The sequence below is a fragment of the Tachysurus fulvidraco genome, chromosome 20 (assembly GCF_022655615.1).
Source record: "Tachysurus fulvidraco isolate hzauxx_2018 chromosome 20, HZAU_PFXX_2.0, whole genome shotgun sequence".
NCBI classification, from domain to species: domain Eukaryota; kingdom Metazoa; phylum Chordata; class Actinopteri; order Siluriformes; family Bagridae; genus Tachysurus; species Tachysurus fulvidraco.
Window position 1 is genome coordinate 17748457 of NC_062537.1, and position 10444 is coordinate 17758900.

Sequence of the window (10444 nt, forward strand, 5' to 3'; positions counted from 1 at the left end):
CTTTCTTCACACATGTTTTCTGTGTAAACTCTTAAAAGGTTAAAAAAAAATCCAAGGATTTTTTTGAAATCTTCAAACCAGCCTGGCAACAAAAACGGGGGTCTTTGGAGTAAAGTGGGCGGAGCTTTAATCACATTTGTTCGTATGACATCGCAAGGAATGTTTATTTAATAAGTGTTTTTAGTGTTGTGTTTTGTTGTGTTGTGTTGTGTTAGCCTTGTGTTTGGCCTAAGATGTTTGTTCTTCGTCTGTTTTGAATTTCTTTACCCAAAAAGGAATGTGTTGGCTTGATGGCTTTATGGCTTGTGTGTGTGTGTGTGTGTGTGTGTGTGTGTGTGTGTGTGTGTGTGTGTGTGTGTGTGTGTGTGTGTGTGTGTACTGAGCTGTTTGCTGAATTAAATGAAAACATTACACTGCTCATCACATGGATTACTTTCACATCACTATCTTTTGGAACTGAACTATTGCTTTTTTTAGAACAGGTAGCAAAAATATGAAAATGAGAAACAGTCGTGCTCTGATTATACTGTAGAACAGAGCGTGCTGCTTCAAAGGGAAGATGTCAGAGAAATTACCTCCACACCGTTCAGAAACTGAACACAGCATTTCTCTGTAGATTAAAAAAAGATCAATTAAAGGGTTGAAGCTTCCTGAGGAAATTTACCAGTTTTTTTTTTTTTATCCTGAGAGATCTCCTGAAACATCTCACCAGTTTCTTAGTGTGATATTAAGGTCAGCCAAATTATAAACTAACCATATCAGTAGCTTGCTTTACAAGTAGCCAGTTTTAATCAGTACAAAGTATAACAGTTTAGCCGATTTGCTAAGAGAAACGGCTGCCTGATTACAAACTATGCTAATGTGCATGCTAACTATGCTAATGTGCATGCTAACTGGTTAGCTTTATTGTTAACTCCCCAGCAGCAACTATGTGATGCACTATGAAGAAGCTAGCATTGTCATCAAGCTAGCTAGTTTACACTTATTTTTCTGGGGGAATAAAACAAGCTTCATACCTGAAGGAGTATCATTGTTTAGCTAATAAATTAACAGCTGCCTGATTACAAAACTGCACTAATGTTAGCCAGCAAACTAATTAGAATAAATTAGAATAACTGTTAACTCTCAAAGGCTGGCTATCTGATGCTAAGAAGCTAGCTTTTTATGTTATACTTCTCTCTCTCTCTCTCTCTCTCTGTTTCTCTCTCTCTCTCTCTCTCTCTCTCTCTGTTTCTCTCTCTCTCTCCCTGTTTCTCTCTCTCTCTCTCTCTCTCTCTCTCTCTCTCTCTCTGTTTCTCTCTCTCTCTATCTCTCTAAAATTTACTTTGCTTGCTGTAAATAAACTGCTATAACTTGCTAAGGTCACAAACAGGTAACTTTACAAACTGAAGCCAGAACATAACAAATTAAATATTTGCATTAGAAATGTTTAAGGTAAATAATACATAATAATAAAACAGGCAATGTAAGACGACACTAATTACTCCAGCTCTATTCACAATAGAATTGATAGTGGACTCAGACTCTGTGTTTTGGACCTTAAACAGAGAAAAGTACGACTTTGATTTAAAGCTTCTTTGGACATAATGAGGCCAGAAAGGTTGTGACCTTGACAGATGTGCAATGAATTTTTTTTTTCATTGCAGGAAAAATTAGATTTCAGGGATCCTCTGATGGTGTCTCTGGACTTCGGGTTAGTGGATGTAGACAAGGGTCCAGTGCTGGATGGAACTCTACCAACATCACTCAATAAAACGGTATTTATATTTTTTAATATTTTGCTCTAGTAGGATGGTGGTTGAAGTACCAAAGACTTCACCGTATGATTTGGGGCGTGTTGGTGTGTATTCGCGGGTGTTCAAAAGCATTAAAAATGATCCGTTTTTGAGCGAGACACACGTCCAGAAAGAAAAAGAGAAACAACTCATGATATGAAACGTTATCTCACATGGGGATTTTTATATGAACGATGTGCTTTATCTTTTTTTCTAAACAGATCTCTGATTGTTCCATATGTGCAGCATAATCACTCGAGTCGACACGTACACAGATATACAAATATGTGCAATTTAATTCTGAGATTAAGTTTTACTTTTGCACTACATTTGAAAACAGATCAATTCTATAAAGTTTTCAGCCCCTTGCTGGACCAGTTAGAACCTCATCCTGGTCTTACTATATTACAGGGAACATTGAAATCTTATAATAAGAGTTAATAATCTTTCATTTCCTATGAGTATGCTATTTTTTGTATTATTTTAGTATGTGGTATTGTTTGTTAAGCAGATTTGCAACATTTGTGTAATATATTTTTATACAATAAAAAATAAAAAAAATAGGATTAAAAAATTCTTTTACATTTTTTATAAATAAATAAATAAAAAGATTTTTGAATCATAAATAGTTTAACTCTTTTTCACAGTACACTGAAGTGAAATAGACTTATAGATTATACATTTTAAATCAGTACGAAAAACTGAATTATTTTCCGGCTGTGAGTCTGATCTAAAACGAGTCTTGACTCTGTTGTGTTTCGGTGTGAGACGTGTGTTTTTCCATCTGTTGAGAACTTTACACAGAGCTTTAGGGAAAAACAGAATATATTTTTAAATATATTTTAAATTCTTATAGTCATGAGTTCTATTTTCATATGGGGATGTGATAGCATGGTGGTTAAGATGGAGTTTTAGTGGTTGAAGATAAACACCTTCAGATTTACTTCGAAGATGCAAACATTTGTGAGGAAGAAATTTTATTTATTTATTTATTTATTTATTTATTTATTAACTTTTCTATGAATATATTGCCCTTAGTTGTAGCTTATAATACTAAATACTTAAAGTGACTCCTTTCATATGAGCCGCATTATTAACCACCACTGTGGATAAATAATGATAAATAATTTGATGGTCAACATGAATACTAACAAAAAGAGTTGGAAATTATATATTTTTTGACTCTGGGGAAAAAAAGTTAAAGTCTCAAAGGAACTGCTAGGAGTGGATTAGTAACATTTCTGTGCTTTTGACCTAATCAAATATCCAAAGATATACTGCATATAAATATGTGAAAATATGCTTAAAAAATAAAAATGCCCCCGTGTGACATGGTAATTGGTAATTTTTTATTTTATTTTTTTAAAGTGACAGGAAGAAAGTTCATGAAGCTCGTGAGAGTTCCATCGTCATATTCACGATAAGTGGGTTTGGTAATGAATTTATCATGTGGTGAAAAATCAAATGCATCAAGCTCATGCATAGCCCTGACTCTTAATGTGTCTCTAAATGGAAAAATGCCAATTTAGTGGATTTTTGTTTTCAATATAATTGAAGTCAGCTATTCGAGCAGATTTAACCAGCAGGAAGGGGTGGAGGAGGAGAGTTGGTTTTCCTGGATGTGATTAACCTTATCTTCACATGGTGTTCCTAGTTCAGTGCTGAGGCTGGAAGGCCGGCGCTGTGAGTAACAGCTGTGAGCGATCCTCATGAAGTTTACCAAAGTGTTTCACAAGTGCTCAGAGATTTTCCACAGAATGATTTTCTCCCACTCAGTGCCGTAATGAGAATCTGATGGCGCTGGGAAACTCTCACGCTCTGCTTACGACTCGGTTGGGAATCGGGAATATCAGATATCAAATTTCACTAATGATTGGGAATGTGTGGTGAGATGAAGTTGGGCTAGAAAAGGAAAGGATGTGTGACTTAAAGTAGGTCACAATGATTTAAGGTTTAAGTGTTTCATTCATTCACACACACACACACACACACACACACACACACACACACACACACACACACACACACCACACATACACACAAACACACATATACTCACACTCATTTACAAACCCATACACTATACACACACTCACATACCCACACTCATTTGCACACTTATTGGCACACCCATACACACACTCGCTGTCTCACACACACACACACACACACACACACACACACACACACACACACACACACACACACACTCATTCACATACCCACACTCATATGCACACTTGTTGACACACATATACACACTCTCTCTCACACACACACACACACACACACACACGCACTCATTCACATACCCATGCTCATACACACAATCATTCATTCACACATACACGTACACACACCACACATACACACACATATACTCACACTCATTTACAAACCCATACACCATACACACACTCACATACCCACACTCATATGCACACTTATTGGCACACCCATACACACACTCGCTCTCTCACACACCCATACACACACACACACACACACTCACACACACATACCCGCACTCATATGCACACTTGTTGACACACACACATATACACACTCTCTCTCTCACACACACACACACACACACACATTCACATACCCACACTTATATGCACACTCATTCATGCAACCCATATTCCATAGGCACACTCTCATATACACATAGACACATACATTCATTCACATACCCACGCTCATACACACAACCATTAATGCACACATACACACTCTTACACACACTCATACACAAATACATTCATTCACATACCCACGCTCAAACACACAACCATTAATGCACACATACACACTCTCACACACTCATTCACACAACACACACATATACACACGCTTGTTGACATCCTCATTCACACCCTTGTTTACACACACACACACACACACACAGACACAAAATTATACACAATAATTCATACACTCATTTAAACCATTAAGATTACCACAGACATTAACCAAAGCTCACACTCAGGACCCTGAAGTTGTGACTTAACAAAACTACACTAGCTATAGACGATTTTACACCAAACAATCTTCACTTTGGCTTTGAAGCTTTGATGCCAGTTTTGGCCAAACTGTGAAAATGATACTTAACCCTGATAAGTATATAATATATAAACGTATATAATATAATAATATTTAAATCTCCTTTTAAGGTGTGTCTCAGTAGTAGTAAGAATATGTCCTAATATAACAAATCTTCCAAACAAATTTCCCCCATTCTTTCTCTCAGTGTTGATGTTGTCTTTACTCCAAAAACAGCACTTGCCCACACACCACGGGGAACGATACGATTCTGGCAGTATATGATCCTCGGAGGCTTCTACAATGTTTGTGTGAAGCAGCAGTGGATTAGAATTGAACAAACACGCCATTTTTCATGACATATTTAGACAATATGTCAATAAATAAACAGAATTTAACCTTTATTGGGGATTTCTATGGAGAGTGTAGGCTGACTGCTGCTCAGTTTGACTGGTGTTGGAGTAAATGAGAGTGGTGTATGTTTTGTGCAGGGTTTGGGTGGGCCCTGGGTGGGCTGTGGGTGGGCCCTGGGCGGGCTACAGGTGGGCTTTAGGTGGGCTACAGGTGGGCTTTAGGTGGGCTACAGGTGTGCCCTGGGTGGGCTACATGTGGGCTCTGGGTGGGCTGTGGGTAGATGGTGCCTCCTTCTATAACCTCTATGGGAGCATGAGGTGCTATATTTCATGCCGAGTTTGTACAGTATGTAGATTAGCATGACATAGCTGTAGGGGGCCTTTACAAACTTTTAGGAATATATGATTCCGACTCAATCCATTTTGATTCTAGCTTCTAACAATGCAAACTGCAAACAGCAAAAAAGTTCAGAAGGGAGAATACTTTTGCATGGAAGTATAACTTTGTCAGAAACTCAACACGTGTAGATTAGTGTAATAGGTGTCGTGTCAGAGTTGATGAGCTTATTATCAGAGGACACATTTGTTTTGCAGTTTTTGTTTTATTTATTTATTTGTTTTATGTTTGTTTTTTTTAGCTGGCGTTAGTAGACTGTGGAAGTGATGAGAAGTGTGTCGCTGATTTAAAGCTCCAAGCTGCACCGAACATCACCAGGTAACAATTTCACTGCAGAGATAAACATCCTAGACAGTAACAGGTCCATGTTTTAGACCAAAACGTTTGTTAAGATGATCAGACGTGGCCATAGATGGACCTCATTATCATCTTATGAGTCACTTGAACCTTAAACATAATGTATATATTAATGTGCTACATTATATGTGCTATTACATATTATTATAATACTATTATTGTAAAAGCATAATCATATAATTATAAAATTTGCTTTTAGCAAGTCAAGCCTTAAACTTCTTGCTTCTGTTGCCCTCTAGTGGTCACAAGCAGGAAGTCATTTCATTTTTATTTATTGGCAGATACCTTTATCCAGAGAAACTTACATTTTATTTTATACAGCTGAGCAATTAAGGGTCGAGGGCCTTGAGCAGGCGCCCGCTGGTGGCGGCTCAGCGGACTTGAGCTCACAACCTTCCAATCAGTGGTCCAATTTCTTAACCACTAAACTCCCCACCCCCCAGTTGTTGTTAGCTTGTTCTATACAAGCTTCAGGGGGTTTTCTCCAGATTCTTCGGTTTCTTCCTCCAGTCCAGCGTCATACGTAGATAGGGATCTCTAAGTGTGTGAGTGTGTGAGGTTGTTGGCACTTTTGTGGATAAGCAGTACAGCAGGTGGATGGGTGGATGCATGCATGGATGGTTGGATGGGTGGAGTTTTCATTCTAGCCAAATCACACAGCATTTTAGTGTTCTCTAATGTTTGTTTCTTTTTTCGATCATCCCAGCATTGTGATTAAGGCCTACCAGGAGAAGTTCCATGTCAGCATTAACATCAGGAACAGTGGAGATAACGCATACAACACCAAGGTCACACTCAGCACCACGGAAAACATCAACTACGTCACAGTCGAGGTCAGTTAATGTAAAAACTCACAGATATGTGATAAATTAAAGGAAAAACTGACATCATGTGTAGTAAGACGTTCAGGCCACCACAAACTGCCAGCAGACCTTTGTTTACTGAAAATGTTCCAGTGTAATAAGCACCTGGAGCTCAAGTATCATGGTGTTGTAGAATCTGAGGTGGACAGTGAATTAGTCCTGGTGATTCAACACACTTGTTCTTTTTTCCTCTGATTTGTCACTCGTCTGTACTGTGTATTGTTGCAAAACTCTTGGATCGGTATCTCTTTGTTATTTACTACCTTTCTATGTAACGTTTATGATCGCTGTTACACCACTTTATTTTCCCGTAGCCTAAAGATAAAGACTGCGAGTTGAATCACACCAAAGCCGTGTGTGCAGTTGGATACCCGTTCCTCAAATCCAACGCACAGGTAAGAGTTACACTGACAATCTTTCACAACAGCTTTACATCCTGAATACTAAAGAATCCAGTATTTAAAGGTGCATCTCAGTCAGCTTCCTAGCTCCAGGATCAGTATATCGTGTACATGAGTTGGGACTCAGTGTTGTTGATTTACATTTACAACATTTGGCAGACGTCCTTATCTCGAGCAACTTACATTTATCTCTTATATAAAACTAAGCAATTAAGGGTTAAGGGCCATGCTCAGGGGCCCAGCATGGGCAACTTGGGGGTCCTGGGATTCAAACTCACTTAACCACTGAGCTACCAAGTACACTATGGAACACTAATTGCTTTCATGGTGCTTCAAGCAGGATCGGAGTTTAGAGAGTGAATTTTATTTTTTTAAATATTAGACACTTAAAAGTTGTTAGAGTGAAATAAACCGTGTAGAAAGCTTGATACTTATATTTGTAATTCTCCATGTTTTATGTGGTGCATTGTGGGGTTGAGAAAGAGAGAGAGAGAGAGAGAGAGAGAGAGAGAGAGAGAGAGAGAGAGAGAGAGAGAGAGAGAAAGGGGCTTTTTATACCTGTGATCAGATAGCTATCCGATGGTAAAAAGACCAGGTCTAAATGCCCTCCGAAACGGTTTCGAGACGGACATAAATCCGCTGGTTCGAACCCCCTTCAGGAGGAGGTCTGGGACGTATTTCAGATGAAACTGGACAGGTGTAAATGAATGTGGTTGTTCAAGCCACATACGTCAGAGCTAAACTCCTCCCAAACGGAAGTACGTCACTCGCAGGTGATCTTTCACCCAAGTGTCTCGTCGGGTCTTAAAATGCACTGCTGCTTCCAGTGAAAATGCAGCAAACAGTAAATGCTGTTTTTTGTAACGGGTTTTTACAACTTATTTTTGACCTGCATTCTGAAAACCGCATACACCAAAGCATGTTCTGTTTCAATTACCCAGGAATTGAGGTCAAATATATTTGCATTTTGGGCGGGAGTAGAAAGATCGGATCGATATCCGATTCGCCGAGGAACATTTATGTGGCCTAATGTAAATGGAACAGTTTTAACAAATCAGATAGCTATCGGATCAGAGACAACACATGAAGTGACCAGGTGTAAGAAGGCCCAAAGAGAGCCGATTGAAACGCAGCCTCAATATGATGTTGAATTCAACCTGAATCTGAATAACATGTTCACACACCATTGCTGTTGTTCTGTTAATGATCCATTCATGTACCTATAAACTAATAAAAAAAAAGTAGGATTCACTCCTTCCCTTATACCTGTGGAGATAGACGGATAACTTCCGCTGAATTGCTCCCACAGGAAGACTTCAAGGTTCTCTTCGAGGTCAATCCATCTCACATCCGCAAGGACATCATCATCAACGTTACAGCCACCACGTGAGGCGCTTTACCGTGATCCTGATCTATCAGAGCCGTGTGAGTTCTCTCTGTACTCCAACTCTGTACTAAATCCAACTGGTGTTTTTTTCAGTGATAGTGAAGTGCTCAATTCGAATCTTCAGGACAACGTCGTGCACATCTCCATCCCTGTGAAATACGAAGCCAGTCTGACCTTCACTGCGTAAGTCCATTCAATTAAATTTTTTTTTGTGGTTCAGCTTTAAAAGGATATAAAATTCACTAATGAGCGAGCCAGAGGTGACGATGGTGAGGAAAAACTCCCTGAGAGGACACGAGGAAGAAACATTGAGAGGAACCAGACTCAAAATGGAACCCCAGAAGTCACTACAGTCTCACATCTCTCTGTTGTGTCCCTCAGCAATCTGTCACTGTTTTAGGTCACGTCGGTCTAAGCTGGCGCTGGGTTTGAGTGGGATCTTTTATAACACTACTAATACCTGTCCAAAAGCTTAATCCAAAAAAAGGCAGATGTCAGACCATGAACAAACAGGATACACAAGAGCGGGAGGTGAATGGAGCAGAAAGTGTGAACACGGTCGAAAGGCTCGGTACCGTAAGGGATGTAGTGTAAACTGGTCTAATATGTAGCGCTGAATATGAGACATACATAGGTTTAAATACACACAATAACAAAGGGGAATGGCTAAACTCTCTCTCTCTCTCTCTCTCTCTCTCTCTCTTTGTCTTTCTCTCTCTCTTTCTGTCTTTCTCTCTCTTTCTGTCGTTCTCTCTTCCTTTTCATCCCTCTCTCTCTTTCTGTCTTTCTCTCTCTTTCTTGCTGTCGTTCTCTCTTCCTTTTCATCCCTCTCTCTCTTTCTGTCTTTCTCTCTTCCTTTTCATCTCTCTCTCTCTTTCTTTCTTGCTGTCTTTCTCTCTTCCTTTTCATCTCTCTCTTTCTCTCTCTCTCTCTTTCTGTCCTTCTCTCTCTTTCTTGCTGTCTTTCTCTCTTCCTTTTCATTTCTTTCTGTCTTTCTCTCTTCCTTTTCATCTCTCTCTTTCTCTCTCTCTCTTTCTGTCTTTCTCTCTTCCTTTTCATCTTTCTCTCTCTCTTTCTGTCTTTCTCTCTCTCTTTCTTTCTGTCTTTCTCTCTTCCTTTTCATCTCTCTCTTTCTCTCTTTCTTTCTGTCTTTCTCTCTTCCTTTTCACATCAATCCTGTTTTCCAATCTCACAATTTCAATTCACATCACTCCGGGGGTCGTCCTTTCTCTCGTCTGCTTTTCTTTTTGTCCTTTCCTCTCTTCCTTTTCTCTCTCTCCTCCTCGTCCATCTCTCACTCATCCTTCTCTCGTCTCCTCTCTCTCTCTCTCTCTCTCTCACACACACACACACACACACCCTCTGTCTCTGTCTCTGCCAAGCTATACATGCCACTCCCAAGCTCATTCCGAGTTTCCAGTGTGATCACTTCTTCTTTCCGTACCTACCTGATCCATCCTCCATCCTACTCCTGGTTGGAGTCTCTTGGTGGTGACTCTGCTGGAGGTAGGTCTGCCCATGACCCATGGGATTGCTCTGAATAGAACCACTCAGAGACCATCACACCGCCCTGCCGCTGACCTGTCAGTTCCTCAGGAGCTCTTGGTTGCTTAATTCCACTCGACTACAAACTGTTGTAGAAAGGACGTTATTTACATTGACATTATTTCCTGTCCAGTGTCACCTAAATGAGGATGAGGTTCACTTCTGACTCAGGTTCCTCTCAAGATTTCTTCCTTATATCATCACAGGGAGTTTTTCCTCACCAATGTCACCTCTGGCTTGCACATTAGTTATAAATATTAGAGATAAATATTAATTCTATTTTAAACTTTAAAAGTTTTATTCTGTTTCTACACTTCACTG

At 39.5% G+C, this 10444-nt stretch overlaps 1 protein-coding gene across 1 annotated transcript in view; it reads left to right on the plus strand.

Moving 5' to 3' along the window:
• Positions 1 to 10444, plus strand: part of itga1 (integrin, alpha 1) — a 55223-nt gene that overhangs the window by 38751 nt on the left and 6028 nt on the right. The window contains exons 18-23 of the mRNA XM_027175405.2: positions 1647 to 1757; positions 5812 to 5888; positions 6634 to 6760; positions 7105 to 7185; positions 8501 to 8577; positions 8672 to 8761. Of these exons, the coding sequence (XP_027031206.1) occupies positions 1647 to 1757; positions 5812 to 5888; positions 6634 to 6760; positions 7105 to 7185; positions 8501 to 8577; positions 8672 to 8761 (563 nt within the window). The remainder of the gene's footprint in view (positions 1 to 1646; positions 1758 to 5811; positions 5889 to 6633; positions 6761 to 7104; positions 7186 to 8500; positions 8578 to 8671; positions 8762 to 10444) is intronic.